Consider the following 26139-nt stretch of genomic DNA (forward strand, 5'->3'; position numbering starts at 1 on the left):
ATGCGTTCCCTCCAAAGAAAGCTTACGGTTCCGGGACGGTCGTAAGCGTATTTACTTTTCTGTCGGACGAAAATTGTTCGTGTCTTATGCAAAAAACCTTCAAAATTAAACTCATTATCTGCTATTTAGCATTGACTGACTGACGTCAAGGTTCGACCAATCCTGTGCCGTCACGATTGACCAATCCTACAGTTCAGTCGCCTGATGGTTGGCCAATCGCTGTGTCTGTGGGCGGGACTAATCATTTTCATCTCCGGGATGTGGCAGCCATTGCCTCAAGCTAAAAACCCCATTTACTTCCAGCTCAAAATCTGCTCATCCAGCTTCGAAAAAGTTAGTATCTCTTATGTTATTTTTAAAAGATTTACCAAAAACGTTTTATAAGTACTTTCACTTTCATCTTTCAAGGTATTAAAAGGTAGAAATGTTGCCTGGCAGCAGATTGAGAGAGGGACACAGACAGGGCCCAAAAGCCTGGGACTCGATTTAAAATGTTGCCCGGCATCAGATTCACAGAGAGGCCCCAAAGCCTGGCACTCAATTTAAACCGCCCGGCCCAAAACAGCCCTGGCAAAGCCGGGCTCCCCCAGCTAGTATATATATATAAAACCGTCTGTCTTTCCCTCTGTCTGTCCGGCTATACAATCAAAAGTTACACAATCAAAAGTTAGAGCGTACCTACACATCTTATATCAAAAGAAAGCTTATCATTAGGGGACTCTCATAGGCGTATTTACTTTTTGGTCACACAAAAATTGTTCGGACAGTATACAAAAATCGTTCAAAAATCCTCAAAACTCCGCTCATTAGCGGTTCACCAATCCTACCTCTCATTAGCGTTGAGTGACGTGCTGCTTGACCAATCCTACAGTTCAGTGACCTGATGGTTCACCAATCGGTGCGTCACAGGCGGGACCTAATCCTCCAGTCTCCCTAAACTTTGCCGCCGTTTTTTTCATCCCCACAGGGACAGCACCAGCCAAACAAACCCCCACATTGCGACTCCGGGAGCAGCGGGCGGGTCATCAGCAGCGGCCGGCCATCAACTGCGTGATCTGCAGGGGAGCTCAGCTGGGGTCCGTCTCAGCCCCAGAGCCTGGCCGGGCCTGAAGCGCTAGGCCCCGCACCGCCGGTATCACAACGGCACCGGGCCTGACGGAGGGGACAGACGGGCAGGGACACCGCGCGCCCCAAAATTGCCCTGGCAACGCCGGGCACCCCCTGCTAGTATTAACATATGCAAGAAACTTGTCATTGGCAATTCCTTTCTAACCTCCAACCTATCAACACGCATGTGTGTGTGCTTTCCTTTTTTTTTTTCTCTCTCTCCCCTTCCCCCCCCCCCCCTTGTTCCTCTTCTGAGCTCCAAAAATCTCATCTACATTTTCTTTCTGCCAAATCAAGTCTCGTCGGGCTAATTCATTTCTTTCATAAATCTGTAGCACTCCCATCACTTAATTGGGGTAAAAACAGGAGGGTGGATTATTATCTAAATGGCAATAGATTGGGAGATGGGGAAGTGCAGAGGGACCTGGGTGTTCTTGTGCACCAGTCACTGAAGGAGAGCATGCAGGTGCAACAGGCGATTAAGAAGGCAAATGGTATGTTGGCCTTCATATCAAGGGGGTTCGAGTATAGGAATAGGGATACCTTACTACAGCTGTACAAGGTGCTGGTGAGACCACATCTGGAGTATTGTGTACAGTTTTGGTCGCCCCATCTGCGGAAGGATGTTCTTGCCATGGAAAGAGTGCAGCGGCGATTCACCAGGCTGATACCTGGAATGGCGGGAATGACCTACGAGGAGAGATTGAATAGTTTGGGCTTGTACTCACTGGAGTTTAGAAGATTGAGAGGGGATCTCATCGAAACATATAAAATTATGGCAGGCCTGGACAGGCTGAATTCAGAGAGAATGTTTCCAATGGCAGGGGAGCACAGAACCAGGGGCCACAGTCTAAAAATAGCGGGCAAATCATTTAAAACAGAGATGAGGAAGAATTTCTTCACTCAGAGTGGTGAGCCTGTGGAATTCCCTGCCACAGAGGGCTGTGAAGGCTAATTCAATAAATATTTTCAAGAGAGAATTGGATATATTTCTGAAGGTTAAGGGGATTAAGGGTTACGGAGAAAAGGCGGGGACGGGGTACTGAACTGGTAAGATCAGCTATGATCTCAGACGAAGATCAGCCATGATCTCATTGAATGGCGGAGCAGGCTCGAAGGGCCGAATGGCCTACTCCTGTTCCTATCTCTGTTTCTATGTTAATTGCTACATCTGATTTTCTTAGCTTCTCTTTTGCTTAAAAAAAACTTTGGTGTCACTATTGATCTTGTTCCTTTCTCAGTTTAGAAATATAAGGAAAGTAAGGGACAAGAAAAGCCATACAGCCAATTGAAACTTATCCCTCTAGTACCTTAGCTCTCCCATCACTATATCCAACTGTGTCCTGAAGAATTCCAATCCCTCTACTACCCTTTCTGGTAAACCATTCCAAACATTTTTTGAATTGAGAGTTCTTAAAATATCTAAATACCAAACTTGCTTCGAGGAAGAGCTTCTCTCTATTAAAAAAAACACCTGGCTATTCTACATAATGCACCTGTTTTAATACTGCAGACAGTAATATTTTGTCATTTCACCTAATTTTTAAACTTTCTGTAGAAGCAAAAAGTAGACATAAGTAAATTGGTGAGCAAGACCAGTAAAAAGAAGTAAGAGATTTTTGGGCTAGATTTTCAGTTGCTTGCGGCAGCAGTTAGCGCCTTAAGAGAAGTGATTTTCGGGCGCTATGCGTGTAGCGCCCGGGCGCAGCGCAGTTTGCGCCCCGCCCCAAATTAAGTTGCCCGTTAGCGCCGGCGCAAAGTTTAGCGGCCGCCCGGATGCGCGCGCAGAAAATGACGTCACATCCTCGTGCAACGCCCTTTGGCCGCCCCGAATCCAAACTTCAGTCGGACCGCCCCATTGTGCGGCTGGCGTCCAGAGCGTTTGTAAAATGGAACGCAACACACCCTGGGGAGCGCAAATTAAAGGGCACTCCTCCTGCACTATAAAAGGCAGTCTGCATGTGTTGTGTGGAAGGCTCCAGTGTGTTGTTGTGAACGGTGTATTTATGTTTCCGGCCTCCTCCTCCCTCCTCCATCCTCATCCTCATCCTGCTTCCCCCACCCCCCGCCCCCCCCCCCCCCCCCCCTCAGACTCTGCCTTTGAACAAACCACATGCACCCTTCCCCTTTAAGAGCTCACTGGCACCAGAGTGTCTGCCGTGCGCTGCGCCCGAGCTCGGGTGTTGCGCTCTGCACCGCCGGCTTAGCGCCTAAAGATAGTAGTGGAACGCCTCTTTTAGCGCTCCACCAACCTCTTAGGGCAAAGCCACTGAATTTCCGGCAACGGGGTGCTACTTTGGGGCGGGCGCTAAGGTTAGCGCCCCAAAACTGTCTATACTGAAAATCTAGCCCAATGTCTTTTAATTGCCTAGAAAGACAAGGGCAGCAGGCACATGGGAACACCATCACCTCCAAGTCACACACCATCCTGACTTGGAAATATTTTGCCATTCCTTCATTGCCGCTGGGTCAAAATCCTGGAACTCCCCTCCCTAACAGCACTATGGGAATACCTTCACCACACAGACTAGCGGTTCAAGAAGGCAGCTCACTACCACCTTCCCGAGGGCAATTGGGGATGGGCAATAAATGCTGGCCTTGCGAGCGACGCCCACATCCCACGAACGAATTTTTAAAAAATTGTCTGTCTGCTTTCCTACCTCTGCTCCTGCCCCCACTCCCAGTGGTGCAGTGTCTCCGGGTGCTGACTACAATTATTAAAATTAGACCTGAGGCTCAGTTTCGGGCAATCCTCTGGCCTCCCAATTTGAGGGCACACTGCATGCGCGTCATGAGTTACATGCCCGAAAACGGTTTAATTAATTTCTCCCCCTTATCTTTTCAACACCCTGCAGATATACATTCCCTCTTGCATCCTTCAGTCCTCTGACTCTAACCTAATGGGCATTCGCTTCATATGTTTACCGTACCATTGGTGGCAAAGCTTTCAGTTGTTTTGCCCCTTTCCACTGGCATTCCCTCTGCCTCTCTTTTTTTTGTTCTTCTTAAAACTTCCTCAACAGGAAACTTTTCAGCCCAGCCTTCAGTTACTTCTCTTAACCTCTCCCATGGCTCAGCATCTATTATCCTTATTATTCTTTTTGTCTTGGGACCCCTTGTGTGTGGCAGTTATAACATGATATCCTTGCATAACTTTGGTATATGATACTTTAAAAAAACAACCTAGATACTATTTTTCTTGGTTCTCCTAGTAATTACTTTAAATTATTACTCTGATCCTTATTCAGTGCAAATTGTGGGCTTCTCTCTTCCTTCTCCTAAGCTATTTGCTTATTTCTGTAAGTTTGAGTCTTTTAATAAAACCCTCTACACACATTAGTCTGCCTGAAGTCTGGATTTATTTTTAAAATGTAGATTCCACAGTAATACACTTGTGTACTAAATGAGTATAAAATATTTATTTTATAAGTGATTCTACAAAGTATACTTGGTATAATAGTCATGCAATATTACAGTTCTTCATCTAAAAAGCTGTATCTGTAAACTGAACAGATTGATAGTTACCAGATCCGAGAGGCACCAGAAGATGTTCCAAATCAACTGTAGTTGCCAGCTTTCTTATCCCAAGGGTACAGACTCTCAACTAAGCTACTAACTACCCCTCAAAGTACACACTGTGATTCTTGTTACATCTGTCAATTAAATCATTATGCTGAAGAACAATTACAGAACAAGCAACCTAAAAGGGTGAAATGAATGAACTAACAAATCATTGGTAGGTCACAGTTAGAATGTTGTGTTCCATTTGGGCACTTTACTTTAGGAAGCATCTCAAGACTGGAGAGAGTACAGAAGAGATTCACTAAGATACATGGATTGAAAGGCTTTGGTTATGAGAGATGAAAAACTGGGGCTCCTTTCACAGAAATCACAGAAACCCCACAGTGCAGATAGAGGCCATTTCGGCCCATCGAGCCTGCACCGACACATATCCCACCCGACCCCCGTAACCCCACGTATTTAATCCCCCTAACACTAAGGGTCAATTTATCATAGCCAATCAACCTAACCCGCACATCTTTGGACTGTGGGAGGAAACCGGAGCACCCGGAGAAAACCCACACAAACACGGGGAGAATGTGCAAACTCCACACAGACCGTCGCCCGAGGCCGGATTCGAACCCGGGTCTCTGGTGCTGTGAGGCAACAGTGCTAACCACTATGCCACCGTGCTTCATTAGAACAAAGAAGGTTAAGAGAAGTTCTGACAGAGGTGTTCAAAGTTAAGAAGTTTTGGTGAAGTAAATTGGGGAAAAAACAATTTCACTGGTTGGTGAGTTGGTAACAAGAGGGCAGAAAGTTAAGATTATCACCAAACAAATGAAAGTAAAGGTTAGGGGAATTATTTTATATGCATAGGTTTGTTAAGGCATGGAATGCCCTACCCAAAACCTCCATAATAGCTTTTAAAAGGGCTGTAGATGAGTGTTTGGAAAAGTAAAAGAAGTAAAAAGGTACTGTGAAAGGGCAGAGGAATGGCACTAAATGGAAAGCTCTTTCTGAGAGCGAGTACAGATATGATGAGTCAAATAACCCTCTTCTGTACTCAAATTCTATGGTTCTAAATAAAATCCATACAGCAATCCAATGTATAGTGTGATTATGTATTGGTTGGTCATTTTGCTCGTTATACATAAACTAGAAAGCACTTCCTTCCACCCATAGCTTAAGCTCCAGATAGCAGTCATTTAGTCTCCATCAGTTGGGAAAGAGCACTACTGGCTAAGACCGGAGAGTAGGTTATCTGTCTGCCTTGCAGAGGATAAGTCAGTGGGGACAGAGGGATAGGATGAATAGGAGAGAAAGCCACATACAAAATAGGAAATTAAAAACAAATATAAAATAACCAGAGTTAACGTTTCGGGTCGATGACCCTGAAACGTTAACTCTGTTTCTCTCTCCACAGATGCTGACTGACCTGCTGAGTATTTCCAGCTTTTTCTGTTTTTATTTCAGATTTCCAGCATCTGCAGCATTTTGCTTTTGTATAAAATAACCAGTGTTGTTCCAGATTGACTTTACTAGATTTTGGTAGCAAATGCAGTGAATATTATACAGTATAGTACTTATTTTGGAAATCAAATACACAGTGTATTAGAAACATCTAGGGGAAGAAGATCCTAGACTTAGGACTAGAAATTGCTATTTGTAATGTTAGTAGATGAATGCTTAATGCGTGCCATTCCTCTGTCTCCTAGGAGAATATTACAGTGCCGGGGAGAGAGAGGATGTCCTGGAGGGGTCAAGGACAGAATCTATTTGGTTAGAGTTAAAAAAACAATTGGAGGAAGGCCAATTTCAGTGGGTTGAGAATGGATCTGGCCTGGGTAAATTGGAATCGAAGATTGTCAGGCAAAACTGTAATCGAACAATTTTTAAAGAGGAGATGGTTTAATCGAACAATTTTTAAAGAGGAGATGGTTTGGGTACAGTCAAGGGACATTCCCACGAGGGGGAAAGATAGGGCAACCAAAATCCGAGCTCCCTGGATGACGAAAGAGATGGAGAGTAAAATGAAGCAGAAAAGTGGGTGTACAATAGATGTCTAGTTAAGCATACAAGTGAGAACCAGGCTGAAATATAGGAAGTTCAGAGGGGAAGTGAAAAAGGAAATAAGAGGGGCAAAGAGAGAGTATGAGAATAGATTGGCAGCTAACATGAAAGACCATAACATAACTGAATCCAAAAGTCTTCTACAGGCATATAAGTAGTAAGAGGAGGGGTGGGGCCGATTAGGGACCAAAATGGAGATCTATGCATAGAGGCAGAGGGCATGGCTGAGGTATTAAATGAGTACTTTGCATCTGTCTTTACCAAGGAAGAAGGTGCTGCCAAATGCATAGTGAAAGAGGAGGTAGTTGAGATACTGGATGGGATAAAAATTGCTAAAAGGAGGTACTAGAAAGGCTGGCTGTACTTAAAGTAGATAAGTCACCAGGACCAGATGGGATGCATCCTAAGATGCTGAGGGAAGGAGCGGTAGAAATTGCGGAGGTACTGGCCATAATCTTCCACTCCTCCTTGGATATGGGGGTGGTGCCAGAGGACTGGAGAATTGCAAATGTTACACCCTTGTTCAAAAAAGATAATCTGGGACAAAATGAACAGTCACTTGGACAAGTGTGGATTAATTAAGGAAAGCCAGCACGGATTTGTTAAAGGCAAATCGCATTTAACTAACTTGATTGAGTTTTTTGATGAGGTACCAGAAAGGGTTGATGAGGGCAATGCGGTTGATGTGGTGTACATTGACTTCCAAAAGATATTTGATAAAGCGCCGCATAATAGGCTTGCCAGAAAAGTTGAAGGCCATGGAATAAAAGGGACAGTGGCAGCATGGATCTGAAATTGGCTACGTGACCGGAATCAGAGAGTAATGGTGAACGGTTGTTTATTGGACTGGAGGAAAATACATCGTGGGGTTCCCCAGGGGTTGGTACTAGGACCACTGCTTTTCTTGATATATTTTAATGACTTGAACTTTGGTGTACAGGGCACAATTTCAAAATTTGCAGATGACACAAAACTTGGAAGTACTGTATAGTGAACAGTGAGGAGAACATAAGAAATAGGAGCAGGAGTAGGCCATTCAGCCCTTCGATTCAATAAGATCATGGCTGATCTTCTACCTCAACTCCACTTTCCTGCACTATCCTCATATCCCGCGATTCCCTCAATGTCCAAAAATCTATCGATCTCTGCCTTGAATATACTCAACGACTGAGCTCTCTGGGGTAGAGAATTCCAAAGATTCACTACCCTCTGAGTGAAGAAATTTCTCCTCATCTCAGTCCTAAATGGCCGACCCCTTATTCTGAGACTGTGACCTCGTGTTCTAGACTCCCCAGCCAGGGGAAACTTCCTCCCTGCATCTACCCTGTCGAGCCCTGTAACAATTTTGTATGTTTCAATGAGATCACCTTTCATTCTTACAAACTCTAAAGAATATAGGCCTAGTCTACTCCATCTCTCCTAGGACAATCCCCCCCCCCCCCCCCCCCCCATCCCAGGAATCACACTGGTGAACCTTTGTTGCACTCCCTCTATGGCAAGTATATCCTTCCTTCGGTAAGGAGACAAAAAAACTGTACACCATATTACAGGTGTGGTCTCACCAGGGCCCTATATAATTGCAGTAAGATGTTTTTACTCTTGTACTCAAATCCTCTTGTAATAAACGTCAACATACCATTTGCTTGCTGTATCTGCATATTAACTTTCAGCGATTTGTGTATAAGGACACCCAGATCCCTCTGAACACCAACATTTCCCTATCTCTCACCATTTATAAAAAAAAAAAAAAAAAATACGGTGCTTTTCTATTTTTCCTACCAAAGTGGATAACTTCATATTTCTCCACATTATATTCCATTTGCATGTTCTTGCCCACTCGCTTAACCTGTCTATATCCCCTTGCAGCCTCTTTGCCTCCACCTCACAACTTGCATTCCCACCCAGTTTTGTATCATCGGCACAGACTTGATGGGCTGACTGGCCTCCTTCTGTGCTGTAACCATTCTATGATTCTATGTTTCCTACCTTAGTGAGTTAATGTAGGTTAAACTGGTTAATGCCTGTAGTTTAAATAGTGGACAGAAAAATGCCTCATAAATGCCCAAGTGTCAGGTGTGCTCGGTGGTAATGCTCACTTCTAGGGCATAGGTTGTGCCACTCCAGGACTTGAGCACGTAATCTAAAATGACATTTTGGTGCAGCTTTGAGGGAATGTTGCATGTCAGAAATGGTGTCTTTCAGATGAGATGTTAAACTGAGGTCCTGTTTGCCCGTTTCGATGGTTCATTGGCCACACAAGATCCCAAGAGACTATTCGAAGAAAAGCAGTGTCCTGGCCAGCATTCTCTACTCAAATCAACAGTACCAGAAACAATTAATTGGTCACTTAGCTATTTGCTGTTTGTGGGATCTTCCCTTAACTGCCGCATTTGCCTACATAACAGTGACACAGTTCAGAAATAATTGGAATGTTTAGGAACATTCAGAACATAACATGCTATAAGTGCTAATTTGATTTCTAAAGCGTAAATAAGCCCGCATCTTCTCGTAGACAATCCAGTTGTATATCATTGGTGACAACAGTGGTACATTTATATGCAAAGTAAAGCTTCTTTGACATTGGCCCAAAAATTGCTGTCAAAATAACAATGAGGCTAATAGCGCTCCACATTATTTATGTGCAAAGCATAGCAATTTCAGGCAAGGGCAGAAGTGCAATTAAACGTGGAAATCAAAAAGTTGCTGTTCGAGATGCGCTGCTCTGCCGTTAGCTTTGCAAAAACGGCATCTCTCTGTCTGGCTCCCCATTCAAATGCATTGAGTGGTGTGAAGTTCCTGTACTTGCACTGTTGATACGAACTAAACTCTCCACAAAGTTGGGGCTTGTCCATTTCAGTCTAAGTATCCTTTTAACACCATGATAAGTGTTAATTACTGCCAGTCAACCTGTCTGACACTGCAAATTAACTATTACAAGTGTGGCGTTTCATTCCTTCAGGTTTTAATTGTTTCTGAAGATTTAATGCAAAATGTAAAAAAACTTTAGTTTTCCTTTCTGTCTCTCTCTTAATCCAATCTTTTTCTCTTTCTGTACCTAATTTGACATTGAATTCACCGTTCTAATTTACACTTTCTTGTTCAGACCTTGTGCTGTTCATTTCACAATCCTTCATTCTGATTGGTTAAGGAGATACAGTTGCTTGCCTTGTTCACTCAGATTCTCTGTAGATGGTGCTGCACTGTTTCCATCTCATACTTCCAGCAACTTGCAGGGCAAAATATCATCAACTTTAAATGGGTAAGGGCAAGTATAATTAACAGGCACCATTTGTTGGCTTGCCAAAGCAAATTTTGGCCCAATATATCTACCCCTAACTCAGGAGCTACTCCTATTTTAACATTATGATGAATTCCATTTTATAACCAGCCATCGTGCTGTATACTCATTTAGTGAGATTATCAATTAATGTTGAATTTGAGAAGTTTTGTGTTATGATCGTGTAGATTGACACTACCGAAACTTATTTCATGTGGAATCCTTGCAAGACAGGGAAGGTGTTTGTCCCAGCCATCTTGCTGGATTTGAATCCAGATCCAGAGCTGAAAAGCTAATCCATTGTGCCACCTAATCTCCAAACTCCTATTTAGTGCATTGAATGCTCTTGCTTTTCCCTTGCTTAGTTTTTCTTCCACAGCTTTGTGTCGGCTGTGGCTCAGTTGGTAGTGCACTCGCCACGGAGTCAGAAGGTCGTGGGTTCAAGTCCCACTCTAGGGACTTGAGCACATAAAGCTAGGCTGACACTCCAGTGCAGTGCTGAGGGAGTGCTGCATTGTCGGAGGTGCCGTCTTTCGGATGAGACGTTAAACTGTCTGCTCTCTCAGGTCGACGTAAAACATCCCATGGCACTATTTCGAAGAAGAGTAGGGGAGTTATCCCCGGTGTCCTGGCCAATATTTCTCCCTCAACCAACATAACAAAAACAGATTATCTGGTCATTATCACATTGCTGTTTGTTGGACCTTGCTGTGCGCAAATTGGCTGCCGCGTTTCCCACATTACAACTGTGACTCCACTTCAAAAGTACTTCATTGACTGTAAAGCGCTTTTGAGACGTCCGGTGGTCGTGAAAGGTGTTATATAAATGTAAGTCTTTCTTCCCTCACAAAGTAGCTGAATATTACAATTAATGGCTTTAAAACAATCTAACTTGCAATAGAATTCAGAAGCCATGACCTTTTACAATGTTATTGAACTTTGTAAGTTTATTATATGAATAAAAAGAAATGTCGTACCTGGGGAAGTAATACATCACTGTATAATAAATATGCAGAAAATTTATTTTCTAGATATGATTGAGAATTTAACATGGAGATAGTGCTCAGTAGTTATGGGGCATTTTTTATGACTGAGTCACTAATACTTATGGTTCTGCAATTTCCTTTTTTATTCATTCTCTCTGTTCAGTGACACCTGGTGCTGTTCCTCCCTGTGCTCCTCCACCGCTGCCACCTCCTCCCCCACCTCTACCACCCCCACCCTCTCTCCAGCGGAGTGTGTCTGCGATTGACCTCATCAAAGAAAGAAGAGGAAAGAAAGCTGACCGTGGTCAGATTACAGCTAGTCCTAAGCAGCAAACCATGCCAAACATGTTGGATGTTCTGAAAGACATCAACAAGGTGAAACTACGATCTGTGAAGAAGTACGTATTTTTATAATTCCTTTACTTGTACTTAATTAGTTTTGTTCCCAGTGAGTTGGAGTTCAGAAGAATGAGAGGCGATCTTATCGAAACATATAAGATTGTGAGGGGGCTTGATTGGGTGGATGCGGTGAGGATGTTTCCACTGATGGGTGAGACTAGAACTAGGGGGCATAATCTTAGAATAAGGGGCTGCCCTTTCAAAACTGAGATGAGGAGAAACTTCTTCACTCAGAGGGTAGTAAATCTATGGAATTTGCTACCCCAGAGAGCTATGGAAGCTGCAACATTAAATAAATTTAAAATGGAGATAGACAGTTTCCTAGCAGATAAGGGAATTAGGGGTTACGAGGAGAGGGCAGGGAAGTGGACGTGAGTCTAGATTCGGATCAGCCATGATCCTATTGAATGGCGGAGCAGGCCCGAGGGGCCGTATGGCCTACTCCTACTTATGTTCTTATGTTCCCTGAAGAGCGATTTTACTTGTCCCACTGAGGCTTATCAGATTTTAGCAAAGGGGTCTGTATAAAACCCATACATAAACTTGTAACCATCACTCTTGTTAATCTTTGTCTCGTCGAGCCTGAAAATTATTTTGGCATTACCGTCACACTGGAAATTATGTGTTCTCCTATTTGTACAACAGGTGTTTTAAATAAAGAAGCTGTTTTGAAGTTTAAATGTGGGGTGGAAAACAGAAGGACATCCTTGTGTTTAGGGATTTCACAACTAGTGGTCGGGTAACTGCACTATAAATGTAGTGCTTGTTGTAAACAAATGAACAGCAGCAGTGTAAGGGGATGGCAGCGAAGATAAAGCAACATTTTAATAAAAGGGTGTATTAAGGGATTGTGTTGAGACAGAATCCACATGGATAGTGTTAAAGAATAGGAAGGTAAATAGTACAATTCTTGGTGCACATTGTAGGCCACCAAACAGTGGAGATAAGATGGAGGAGGGAATTTGTAGACATTTCAGAGATATGTAAGAGCAACAGAGTAATGATACTGGATGATTTTAACTATTCCAAGATAGACTTTGATAAAGATATGGGCCCAGAAATTCCGTTCGCAGGCCTCCCGCAGGCGGAGGGCTGTGATCTGGAAAAATCTGCGCCAAGACCGGAGGGCTCCCAGGAGGCGCAGAGTTCCGTTGCTGGGCCTCTTCAAACTGCCGGTGCGCAGGGCCCACGTATCCCAGAGGCGCAGGCGGTTCGCAGCGTCCCTGGGATCACGTGGGCCATGGGGAGCCAATCCGAGAAGGGAATCTCCATTCATAGATTTGACAGGAAGACCTGTCAAATATATGAAAAGAGATCACCCCCAAAACATAGTAAAACTTCAAATAATTTTTTTTTTAATCACATTTTTTAAATGACTAAATTACATAAATTAACTTTTTTAAACAAAAATTTAAATTTTTGAAAAAAATAATTTAAAGTTTTTAACGGGGCTAAAAATAAACTTGCCTTTCTTTAAAGTGTTCTTAAATGATAAATCAGTAGAAACTTTTTTACTTTTTTCAACTTTTATCCTGGTAAAAGCAGGACCAGGCGCGAGAATTGTAAGTGTTTTCTGCGGGCGGAGAGTCTCCAAAAAACAGAACTCTCCACCCGCAGAGGCCCTTCTCCCGGGCAGCCGGAGGATCTGTCGAGAGCTTTCTTGACATCGGAAATGCCGGTTTCCAGCGCATGCGCAGTGCATGCCTGAAACCGGCATTTCCGATGTCCCTACGGGTGAGTACACAACGCGTACTCACCCGTAGGGACCGGAATATCCGGTCCATGGTTAAACTGAAGATCACTTTTTAGAACGCACCCAAGAGTGCTTGGATCAATATATTTCTAATGCTACAAGGAAAGAGGCATTACTTGATTTAGTTCTTAGAACAGCAACACCAACTTGTATTCATATAGCTCCTTTAACGTAGTAAAACGTCCCAAGGTGCTGCACAGGATTATTATAAGACAAAAAATTTGACACCTAGCCACATAAGGATAAATTAGGGCAGATGACCAAAAGCTTGGTCAAAAAGGTAGGTTTTAAGGAGCATCTTAAAGGAGGAAAGAGAGGTAACGAGGTGGAGAGGTTTAGGCAGGGAATTCCAGAGCTTAGGGCCTAGGCAACAAAAGGCACGGCCACAAATGATTGAGCGATTATAATCAGGGATGCTCAAGAAGGTAGAATTAGAGGAGCACAGATATCGTGGGGGGGGGGGTCGTTTGAAAACAAGGATGAGAATTTTGAAATCGAGGCGCTGCTTAACCGGGAGCCAATGTAGGTCAGCGAGCAAAGGGGTGATGGGTGAACGGGACTTGGTGCGGGTTAGGATGCAGGCAGCCGAGTTTTGGATGACCTCAAGTTTACGTAGGGTGGCATGTGGGAGGCCAGCCAGGAGTGAATTGGAATAGTCAAGTCTAGAGGTAACAAAGGCATGGATGAGGGTTTCAGCAGCGGATGAGCTGAGGCAAGGGCGGAGATGGGCGATGTTACGGAGGTGGAAATAGGCGGTCCTTTGTTATGCTGCAGATATGTGGTCGGAAGCTCATTTCGGGGTTAAATATGACACCAAGGTTGTGAACAGTGTGGCTGTCTCAGACATATGTTGGGGAAAGGGATGGAGTCAGTGGCTAGGGAGCAGAGTTTGTGGCAGGGACCGAAAATAATGGCCTCGGTCTTCCCAATATTTAATTGGAGAAAATTTTTGCTCATCCAGAACTGTATGTCGGACAGGCAGTCTGACAATTTGGAGACCGTGGAGGGGTCAAGAGAAGTGGTAGTGAGGGAGAGCTGGGTGTCGTCCACGTACATGTGGAAACTGACACGGTGTTTTTGGATGATGTCGCCAAGGGGCAACATGTGGATGAGAAATAGGAGGGGGCCAAGGATCCTTGAGGGACACCAGAGGTAACGATGCAGGAGCGGGAAGAGAAGCCGTTGCAGGCGATTCTCTGGCTACGATTAGATAGATAAGAATGGAACCAGGCGAGTGCAGTCCCACCCAGCTGGACGATGGTGGAGAGGCATTGTAGAAGGGTGGTGTGTAGAAGGAAGGATGTAGAAGGGAAATAACTGATGAGAGTAGGCAAACAGCTGGTAAATAACAACCACAAATAAGTAGGTTCAATGAGGAAATAGATAAGTCAAATATAAGGATGGCTGGACTGGAAAGGCAAAGTTCAGTGAGATAAGAGATTTGGCCCAAATTGATTGGCATAAAACTTGGCAAACAGTGCAAAAAAATCTTGCACTAGGAATATTCAAATATGACACGGATAGAGTGCAAAATAGATAGATGCCTATCAGATGAAAAGGTTCGTCACAAAGGATAGTGTACTGTGAATATAGATTAAAAATAAATAAACTTAAAAGGGCTAACAATATTAAAGATAATCATTTGTAATATAGAAAATGGGAAGGTGAAAAGGGATATTGGGCGTAAAAGGGAATATGAATAAAAGCTAGAAGATAAACCTAGTTAACAAAATGAGAGGCTAGGACCGCTCTGGGATGAAGGGGAAAACCAGTGGAAGATGAAGATGTTGTGCAGATATTAAATATTTCATGACACTTTTTACGAATGCTGGTGGAAGTGAGAGTGTAAAGTATTCCAGGAGAGCATGTGGTAAAAATTGAGATAACTGTAGAAAAGTAATTGGTTCTGAAAATAATTAGCAGAACTTAATTCATTGAGTCCTGATGGTATTTCCCATAGCTATTGAAGGGAGGCAAAAGGGAGATAGCAGAGACTCTGATCACAATTTATCATTTTACTGTAGATATGTAAATAGTATTGGGGGGACTGGAGGGTAGCCAATACACCTTGCTTCAGAAAGGAGAAAAGGAGAAATCGAGTAATGTCAGTTGTAGGTAAGCACTTAGAATCCATTATTTGAGTTCAAATTAATGAGCATTTAGAAATGCAAGAGAAAATTGAGTGTAGCCAGCACAGATTTATTAAAGTAACATTTGACAAAAGGAAAACTCTCTTGAAGTTGTAGCTTTCAAAAGCTCTTATAATAATGTGTCTGTGACTACACAAACCACTCTGGGTACAGGTATATTGTGTATCAGTAAAATGGGTTTATTAAGCATTTAAACATCCAGTACAAAGAAGTAATACTTAACAAGGAGATAGTCACAGTCTGTTCATTGAACCCTGGTGTTCCTTCCGAGTGACTGTGGCGTGGTCTCTTTATTCTTTCGCTGTGTTCTGTTGACTGAAGCTCGCTTCTCTGGGTTCTTGCTGTGTTCTGGTGACTGAAGCTCTTTCAACTCTGATTACGTGGTGTGCGCTGCTTTCAGTGTTGATACAATATCTGTATCTTTATACCCTTTCACTTCCTTTTGCCTACGTGACCGTAAACAGCGCTCTGACACCTGGTAAATGTCCCTCCTTTCCTTGTCAGTCTCCTCATGACATTTTATGACCTTGTTGATTCCACTAGGTCTCCCTTTGTGCATAACAAAGTGCCCTTATCTTTAGATGTTCTCTTTTCAAAGACCATTTCTCAAGATGTTGTCTAAACAGTCTGTCCATTTTATAGTGGCATCACTAAGGGGTGCCTCCAATTCCTATCTCTCTTTAACTCTTATCTCTTTTCCATAACGTTACCGAATACCACGTCCCTGACAGTCTCCGTAGACTTAGCACTACATTTTTTCAGTAATTGAAAACAGAGGAGTTTCAGTCAGGTTAGCATAATTTCCCATCCTGCTTTGCTCTCAGACATTCGCCATTTTATATAGGCATTTAGGCTTTTAACATAATTTCACATAGCTATACAAAAATGATTTTAGAATCTTAATGTTTACTAAATCATACAGATACACCCTATCCTACAAAGTGACTATAGATAAAAGGAATGCAGTAGCTATTGTATATGAATTTTTAGACGGTGTTAAATAAGGTGCCTCACAGAAGGCTTATGGCAAAATGTAGGTGTATGGTATGAGGGGAAATGTAGCAGCATAGATAGAAAGTTGGTTGATGGACAGAAAACAAGGTTTAGGACAAATGGACGTTGCTCAGATTGGAAAAAGGTTGAAAGTGATGTACTCAACAGGTCACTGCTGGGTCAATTTTTGTTCTCCATTTTATGTATTGATGATTTTAGACTTTGTTGCAGGGAGCACTGGATAGGTGGTCAGAAGTGAGAACTTTGACGGACTTTCACTTCCTGAGGCTAATTGTAACCCCCGTACCGCTCCCTTGGGTGAATTCAGCTAACTCCGTACAGCCTGGAATTAAACCCAAGGCCTTCCTCATCTGTATGGCTCTGCTGCTTACTGATAAACTCACTCAGCCATCTTGGGAGCTTAATTTTAAATTTAACGTGTCCAGTATAGAGTGTCCTAATGACAATGTATACACAATAAATAACTTGAGTATGAGAACAGTAGATTTTGTCACCTTTGCACTGCATAGCGATGACCTGATTGCAGTGCAAAGCATTTTTAACCAACTAAGGTTTTATGAGAAGTTGATTAATTGACTTATAGTACCATTTAAACAGGTACATGTCTTTGTAGTCGGGGTGTCTGAAGTCTAGGCATTGCTGTTAGCAATAGGTTCTGATGCCAGTAGGAAAGTGAACAGTAAAAGATTCTCTAAAATGGCTACCGTAGGCAAAATAGTGTCATTGGAGAGTCTGCAACAATGTACTGTAAGCAATTATTTTAAGTTAAGAATGACAAAATGGAGGATGTAAAGCTCTTGGGAAAGAATCAGGCCAACAAAACAGTAAAAACATTGGTGCAGTTAGAATTACTTGTTTTAATGAGCTGCAATTGCCTTTGTCCATTCCTGCACCCCCTCTCCAGACATCGTCTTTTGGCTTTGAGTCTGCTTGTTTTTTCGACCACAGTTGGGATTTTTAGTATGGTCTTTTCAAATACCCTGGCCCTTAATTTGATTTACAATGGTAATCAGAATTTTGGATATTACTTAACTATCTAATACAAAGTCCTAGCCCATGTGATTTGTAGAAATGTCTTGAGGAACAATTATTTATACGTAGGTATACTATGTATATCCAAGTTAATGGAGAGTTGCAAATACTGTTACTCAGTGTTTAAATCAAGATGCTGAGATTACAGGAAACCAGATTATGTTTAAAATGAGACATTCTCTTTAGTTGGCTGAAAATAGCTATTTGGCCGAGTTGCACTGCAGCTTTTGCATTGATGCAACACAATTTTGACAAAAATTGCAATATGACTGGGGAGTGAAATCACTGAACTGATGGCACATTGAATTTAAGAGGTATAGGACCACAGCAAGGAGATAACTTGCATTCCTTCAGATTCACACAGATTGAAGTATACTCGCAAACTTCATTTTTAAACTTGTTAAATTTAATATGGAGTCACCAGTTCCATTGCCTCCACACTAGCATCCAAAATGTCGCCAACATTCATGCACTGTAGAAGCGTGTAAGCACTGTCATCGCAAGAATCCTCCTCAATCGCCTTCTCCCAGTGGCCGAAGAGCTCCTCCCAGAGTCGCAATGCGGATTCTGCCCACTAAGGGGCACAATGGACATGATCTTCACCACACGTCAATTACAAGAGAAATGCAGGGAACAGCACCAACCGCTGTTCATGGCCTCCTTTGATCTCGCAAAGGCCTTCGACACTCTCGACCGTGAGGGATTATGGAGTGTCCTCCTCAAATTCGGCTGCCCTCAAGTTTGTCACCATCCTCCACCTGCTTCACGACGACATGCAAGCCGTGATCCTGACCAATGGTTCCACCACAGACCGAATTTGCGTACGAATCAGGATCAAACAAAGCTGTGTCATCGCACCAACGCTCTTCTCGATCTTGCTGCAATGCTCCATCTCACCCTCAGTAAGCTCCCCACTGGAGTGGAGCTAATTTACAGAACAAACGGGGAAACTGTTCAACCTCCGTCGCCTCCAGCCCAGTCCCATCCTCTTGTCGCCGAATTACAGTATGCAGACGACGCTTGCGTCTGCGCTCACTTGGAGATCGAACTCCAAACCATCGTCAACACCTTCACTGAAGCGTACGAGAGCATAGGCCTTACACTAAACATCCGTAAGACAAAGGTCCTCTACCAATCTGCCCCTGCCACACAGTACTGCCCCCCGATTATCAAAATCCACGACAAGGCCTTGGACAACGTGGGCCACTTTCCATACCTCGGGAGCCTACTGTCAACAAGGGCAGACCTCGACGAAGAAGTCCAACACCGCATTCAGTGTGCCAGTGCAGCCTTCGGTCGCCTGAGGAAGAGAATGTTTGAAGACCAGGACCTCAAACCTGGCACTAAGCTCATGGTCTACAGAGCAGCAGTGATACCTGCCCTGCTGTATTCCTCAGACACATGGACCATGTACAGCAGGCACCTCAAAGCACTGGAGAGGTACCACCAATGCTGCCTCCGCAAGATCCTGCAAATCCATTGGCAAGATAGGCGCACCAACGTCTGTGTTCTTGCTCAGGCCAACAACCCCAGCATCGTAGCTTTGAGCACGCTCGATCAGCTCCGATGGACGGGTCACATTGTCCGCATGCCCGATACGAGACTCCCAAAACAAGCGCTCTACTCGGAGCTCCGGCACGGCAAGAGAGCCCCAGGTGGTCAGAGGAAACGCTTCAAGGACACCCTCAAAGCCTCCCTGAAAAAGGTAACATCCCCATCGACACCTGGGAATCCTTGGCCCAAGACCGCACAAAGTGGAGGAGAAACATCCGGGAAGGCGCCGAGCACCTCGCGTCTCTTCGCCGGGAGCAAGTGGAAACCAAGTGCAAGGAGCGCACGTCAACTCGAGCACCCCACCCATCTGACCCTTCAACCACCATCTGCCCCACCTGTAACAGAGACTGTAGGTCCCGCATTGGACTCGGCAGTCACCTGCAAACTCATTTTTAATGTGGAAGCAAGTTATTCTCGATTCCGAGGGACTGCCGAAGAAGAAGACGACTGTATAAGCATGCATCTACGGAGCTGTGTTTGCCTGACGAGAAAGTGTAGCAGAGTTGGCAGTGTAAGTCAGCACTGCTGGCCCTACATTACATTAAAGCAGGTACTACTGTTGATCATTAGATGCAGTACAACAGTGCTATTGGAAGTGATTTATTTTGAACGTAAAATAAAAAATAATTTCATTACAGATCTGTGGATGATTTAAAGCCCAAACCAGACCAATGTACAGATGATCCAACAGCACTAATAGCAGCAGCTTTAAAACGCAAATTTGCACATCGCTACAAAAATGACAGCTGTAGTGAAAATCAATCTTCAAACTCTGACTTTCAGGCAAGCACGGAACCCCCACAGGTAAGTGGAAACTTAAGGCAGTAATTCGTAATTCAATTCTTTCAATTTAAATATTTCAGAAATATGAAATTGTTTCTGTATTTTTCTCCTCTTTCTCTTGCAAAGTCCCTTTGCACATTATAGAAAGAGACGCAAGTCTTCAAGATACACCAGCTCACCATCTATTTCTGCCAACTTCCTTCAACCTTCTATCCCCCTCCTACACGCATTAGCCTTTTGCCCCACTTTTGGTTGCAGAGCCCTCAGCTGCCTTGACCCTACTCTGACATTCTCTCCCTAAACCACTGTGTCTCCTCCTCTCCATCTTTCAAAAACCTTTTCAAAACCCAATTTTTGAACCAAGCCGTTGGTCACCTTTCCTAACTCTCCCACCATGACTCGGCATTCATTCATTCCTTTATTTTTATTGTTTCTTCCACACTGTCAGACCTTTTCTATGTTGAAAGCACTGTGTGAATGCAAGTGGTTGTTGATGCTTTACTTTATTATTTTAGAAACATAGGAACAGGAGTAGGCCATTTAGCCCATTAAGCCTGTTCCGCCATTCAAAGAGATCATGGCTGATCTGTGACCTAACTCCATATACCTGCCTTTGCCCCATATCCCTTAATATCTTTGGTTAACAAAAATCTAGCAATCTCGGATTTAAAATTAACAATTGACCTAGCATCAATTGCTGTTTGCAGAAGAGAGTTCCAAACTTCTACCACCCTTTATGTGTTGAAGTGTTTCCTAGCTTCACTCCTGAAAGGCCTGGCTCTAATTTTTAGGCTATGCCCCCAGTCCTAGACTCACCAACCAGTGGAAATAGCTTCTCTCTATCTATCCTATCAGTTCCCCTTAATATCTTGTAAACTTCAATCAAATCACCCCTTATCCTTCTAAATTCCAGGGGCTACAACCCTAGTTTGTATATTCTCGCCTCATAATTTAACCCATGAGTGTCCAGGTATCATTCTGGTAAACCTACGTTGCACTCCCTCCAAGGCCAATATAACCTTCCTAAGGTGTGGTGCCCAGAACTGCTCCCAATACTCCAGGTGTAGTATAACCAGGGCTTTGTATAGCTGCAGCATAACTTCTACCCCCTTGTATTCTTGTCCTCTAGATATAAAGGCCAGTATTCCACTAGCCTTTTTGATTATTTTCTGTACATGTCCATGATATTTTAATGATCTTTGTACTTGACCCCTCCCCAAGTCTCTCTGGACTGCCATTTAGAAAGTACTATGCTCTATCCTTTTAGGTGCAAAGTGGATGACCTCATATATTTGCCTCCATTGAAATTCATTTGCCACAGTTTTGCCCATTCGCTTACTCTATTAATATCTCTCTAATTTTATGCTTCCATCTACACTGCTTACAATGCTACCTATCTTTGTGTCATCAGCAAACTTGGATATGTGCCTTTCTAATCTTATCAAAGTCGTTAATAAATATGGTGAATAGTTGAGGCCCCAACACAGATCCTTGCGGGACACCACTAGTCCCATCCTGCCAATTAGCAAATCTGCCCATTACTCCTACTCTCTGTCTCCTGCCGTTCAGCCAATCTCCTAACCAGGTCAATAATTTGCCTTCAATTCCCTGAGCTTCATCCTTCGCTAATAGTCTCTTATGAGGGACTTTATCAAATACCTTCTGGAAGTCCATATAAATAACATCCGTAGACATTCCCCTGTCCACTACTTTAGTCACCTCTTCAAAAAAAAATTAGTCTGTGCTATTGTGCATTGTGTATTTAGAAAGTACAAAGTGGCAAAAACAGGAAGGCAGATTATTATCGGAATGGCAATAGATTGGGCGAAAGGGAAGTGCAACGAGACCTGGGTGTCCTTGTGCACCAGTCGCTGAAGGTAAGAATGCAGGTGCAGCAGGCGGTTAAGAAGGCAAATGGTATGTTGGCCTTCGCAGCGAGAGGCTTTGAGTACAGGAACAAGGATGTCTTGCTGCAGTTGTACAGGGCCTTGGTGAGACCACACCTTGAGTATTGTGTGCAGTTTTGGTTGCCTTATCTGAGGAAGGATGTTCTTGCCATGGAAGGAGTTCAGCGAAGATTCACCAGGCTGATACCTGGGATGGCAGGTATGACGTATGAGGAGAGATTGGGTCGATTGGGCTTGTACTCGCTGGAGTTTAGAAGAATGAGAGGGGATCTCATTGAAACTTATAAAATTCTGACAGGACTGGACAGACTAGATGCAGGAAGGATGTTCCTGATGGTCAGGGAGTCCAGAACCAGGGGGTCACAGTCTAAGGATAAAAGGGTATGCCATTTAGGACAGAAATGAGGAGGAATTTCTTCACCGAGAGTGGTGAACCTGTGAAATTCTCTACCACAGAAGGCAGTAGAGGCCAATTCATTAAATATATTCAAGAAGGAGTTGGATATATTTCTTAAGGCTAAAGGGATCAAGGAGTATGGGGAGAAAGCAGGGACCGGGTACTGAATTTGGATGATCAGCCATGATCACATTGAATGGCCTACTCCTGCTCCTATCTTCTATGTTTCTAAATGTTTCCTATGAATTGAAGTCCTTTGTCCTCAAAGGTTTAACTCCTTTGCCAGCATAGTAATGTTTATGCTTAATGAAGCAAACAGACAAAGTAGAGTACAAGACTTTGGTATGAAATTTATATTATTTTTCTTTCTAATAGTTTGGACAACACATGCTGAAGGCAACAGGAAAGAGAAAGACATTGTTAGGAAATACATCCGAGTCTTGATTGGAAGCTCAGGGGAAAAAAAGGCTTGTGCTTTTCCTCTGGTTGGAGTTTAATTCTCATTCTACTTAATTGTATGAAGAAATACTACAACAAAATCTTTCTAGTTTACATAAGCAATACTTATAAAATCAGGTTAGAAAATGTAAATTTTAACATTTGGTTTACTGACTTGTTTTCATATGCCAGTTGATGTTTTGCATGTCCTCACAATGAGAAGGCACTTCTATAGCCAAATTCAAATATTTTAAATTATTGTCTTTATACGTGATTGTCCTAAAGAAGGCACCTTGACTGGCTAAATTAAATTAGATGGTTGTTTGTGCTTAAGTGGGTCATAGCATTTTTTTTGCTTTGACCTTCACATTACCATTTAAACTATATATAAGCTGTGATAGTCACTTACAGCATGTACTATAGATTTATTGTTACCCAGATCTGAAGTAGCTGCAGTTGGTAAAGAAATGAAGCTGTACACCTATCCTGAAACTCGGACACACACCACAGGACCCCCTTAAAAAATCAAATAGTTGCAACATTTTATCAATGTTCTTTCATTGTGTTAATTTCTTTTTATTTAAAATCTGAATGCTGATGATATCACTAATGTACTGGAATATTGCAGTCATCAGTGTTGGGGGCCTGAACTAATATATGCAGTTGATGTTGAGCCATCTCTGGATTTATGTCTATTACTGCTTTCAATTAACATCCCTCACTAACTCTTAACTCCTTTAAGCCAACCCTTACTGCTTAAGCAAAAAGTTAAAAATTGACATAAGGATGAAGCCAACTAAAAAATAGTAATATTAATTATAATTCTTTGTAACCACTTAATTTGTGACGAGTCCTGATGGTAAAACGTGCCCCCATTTTAAATGCCAATCCTAAAAATCCAGGACACCAGTGCTTCCTTCAAAAAAGGGAATATTTTAGGTGATGATTGCAGCACACATGCATATCCACCATTTTAATAACTATGCAAAGTGCACAACCTTGTGTGATACCAGTGCAATTTTTATATGGATGGTAATCTGGAAATGTACTATAAGAAACAGCTGCTTTAAAATATGGAAATTTAAGAGCTTCTGCAGTGCTGCTTCATATAGAATCAAAATGACTAAGTTATGGCATATAGTATATTTACATTAAAACTACACTACAGCTACTGGAATTCCCCAGTTCCACTTTTAGTAGAATAAGGGTAGGTATTAGCCTAATTTCAGAAGATCTCCATGGATAACATTTGTTAAATACCCATGTTTGTTATACAAAGATTGCAGCACAGATATGTAGGTATGCTCAAAAATGTAAATTCTGCTTTTATTTCCACAATGGGAAATATGTTTTAATCCAGTTGTTAAATGTCAAGTATTTTGTATAATTTTGGGGGGCAAGGTGTTTAATTTTTGAAAAGGTGTACCATCTCTAGCATACAGTAGAATTACTGTCTGAGTTTTTGATCTTCGAAAAGGGCAAAAAGGATAAAGTTTTAAAAAGCTAGAGGAGAAAGATGTAGAAAAAAGAAAAGTGATGTTTTAAAAAAATCCTACAGAAAAGTGTTTCTTTGTGTATTTTTTTTAAACCGGTAATTCAGATAGCCATATCAACTTCTGTGACATGCCTCTTTTCACACCAAATTGGGACATCTGCTCCCCAATCAGTTTTTCGCCAACTATCAGAAGAAACGTAATAGTGGTTCTGTGTAGTCGCCCTTTCCAATGCTCTATCCTCTTTCCACCCTACCCACACAAGGGATTGAGGGAATGAAACTACATTTTATGTTTCCTGCTGGTTCACCATCAGTGTTTTTAATTTATTTTTTGCAGAAGTAGTTTATTTTACATTCATAGCCAAGACTAGCAACACATGCTAGCTTTTGGTACAGTAATCTGAATTTTTTTTTTAAATACACCCATATGTATTAAAATGTATATTCTGCTAGCTTATTTTACTTGTAGGTAATAGGTAAATTAAAATTTTCCAAACATCTTTGGCATAAGTGTGTAATACTTGAATGTAATACTTTATTATAACCTTGGAAATGTGCTGCTTCCAGCCATGAGATCTAATGTACATTGCAAAATCTATTGCAAGAGGAATTGAAAATGTGTAATGCCTGCAATAGTATTCCATAATCATAAGAGTTTACATTGTCTTTCAATATGTCTTATTGCTATCGAACTATTGGAAAATGTAAAACCTTTTTACATTGTGCATTATTTGTTTAAAATATAAATTCAACACTAAACCTCCTTCTAAAAGTGGTTTTATCGTTATTTAATAATGTGGTTTCTCTTGAGAAAAGGACACATTATAAGGTGATTCTATTGGCCTATTTTTATTGCACATTTGACGTCAATGCAGCGTGATCTTTATGCATCACACCAATGGCAAACACTTACTGTTGTGGTGTCGAATTCACAGAAGCCAGCAATTTAGCAGCTGTGATGAAACCGCGTGAAAGATGTTGCTAGCATTTACAGCTGGTGAATCCTTTCAAACTAAGTTTCAAATAAACTAAGTTAGCATGCTGCACTGCCTTTTAAATATGTAACAAATGGTAGAAAAGAACTGATTATCCTATCATTCTGCCATTCTCTAGATGTCAGTAATCTGAACTCTATACATGTTTTGAGTACACTTGCACAGCTGTTTTACCCTGCTCAACAGTGGCATGAACTGGCAGGATGCAACTGCTGGCTCACATCATTGTTTTAGAAGCACTTTACACAGTACCACTTGGTGCAGTGTAACTGGAACATTAGGGAACAAACAGTACTTTAAGTTTTAAAAGAATGTTGAGGTCAGACCAGTAAGGCCAGTGAAGTCATTTTCAGATAGCTGGACTTTTTATTGGCAATTCTTATTGAAATATATGGTGACAGGTGTCAGATATTCGTAAGTACCTCAGCTAAGTGAGTTTTCTTCGCTAGACTGTGAATATAGACTGGGCAAACCAAATTTGCAGTAATAGTGCAGAGGACGAATTCATGGAATATAGGCAAGATTGTTTTCTAGATCAGTATGATGAGGAACCCACTAGGGAATAGGCTATTTTAGATCTAGTATTGTGCAATGCGAAAGGGTTAATAACCTTATAGTAAAGGGGTCTTTGGGGAAGAGTGGCCATAATATGATAGAATTTTATATTGAGTTTGAAAGTGATTTGGTTAAATCCGAAACTGGGGTCTTAAATCTGAACAAGGCAAGCTACGTAGGTATGAGGGGCGAGTTGGCAAACTACATTTAAAAGGTATAACGGTAAACAAGCAATGGCTAGCATTTAAAGAATTAAATACATAATTTACAACAAATATACATTCCTTTAAGGCACAAAAACCCCACAAGAAATGTGGTCCAACCATGGCTAACAAGAGAAGTTAAAGAAAGTATTAGATCAAAGGAAGAGACTTATAATGTTGCCAAAAAGAGTAGTAAGCCTGAGGATTGGGAGGATTTTAGAATTCGGTAAAGGAGCACCAAGAAATTGATAAAGAAAGGAAAAATAGAATGAGAGTAAACTAGCGAGAGACGTAAAAACAGACTAAAAGCTTCTATAGTTATGTAAAAAGGAAAAGATTAGCGAAAGTAAACGTAGGTCCCTTACAGGCTGAGGCAGGAGAAATTATAATGGGGAATAAGAAAATGGCAGAGAAATTAAACAAATACTGTGTCTACCTTCACCAAAGAAGACGCAAAAAACTTCCCAGAAATAGTGGAGAACCAAGGGTCTAGTGAGAATGAGGAACTGAGAGAAATTAG

The 26139-nt window shown here is 42.2% G+C and overlaps 1 protein-coding gene across 6 annotated transcripts in view; it reads left to right on the forward strand.

Moving 5' to 3' along the window:
* Positions 1-26139, forward strand: part of mtfr1 (mitochondrial fission regulator 1) — an 86790-nt gene that overhangs the window by 29217 nt on the left and 31434 nt on the right. For 4 of the 6 annotated variants that reach the window (XM_085993052.1, XM_085993054.1, XM_085993050.1 and 1 more), the window contains exons 6-7: positions 11108-11342; positions 19485-19650. In XM_085993052.1, coding sequence (XP_085849178.1) covers positions 11108-11342; positions 19485-19650 — 401 coding nt within the window. Of the gene's footprint in view, positions 1-11107; positions 11343-19484; positions 19651-22308; positions 24630-26139 lie in introns of those variants that run through there. The other 2 variants (XM_085993055.1, XM_085993051.1) reach the window with 1 other exon arrangement.

This window comes from Somniosus microcephalus, chromosome 7, assembly GCF_052327205.1.
Source record: "Somniosus microcephalus isolate GS21.2 chromosome 7, FLI_Smic_1.0, whole genome shotgun sequence".
NCBI lineage: Eukaryota > Metazoa > Chordata > Chondrichthyes > Squaliformes > Somniosidae > Somniosus > Somniosus microcephalus.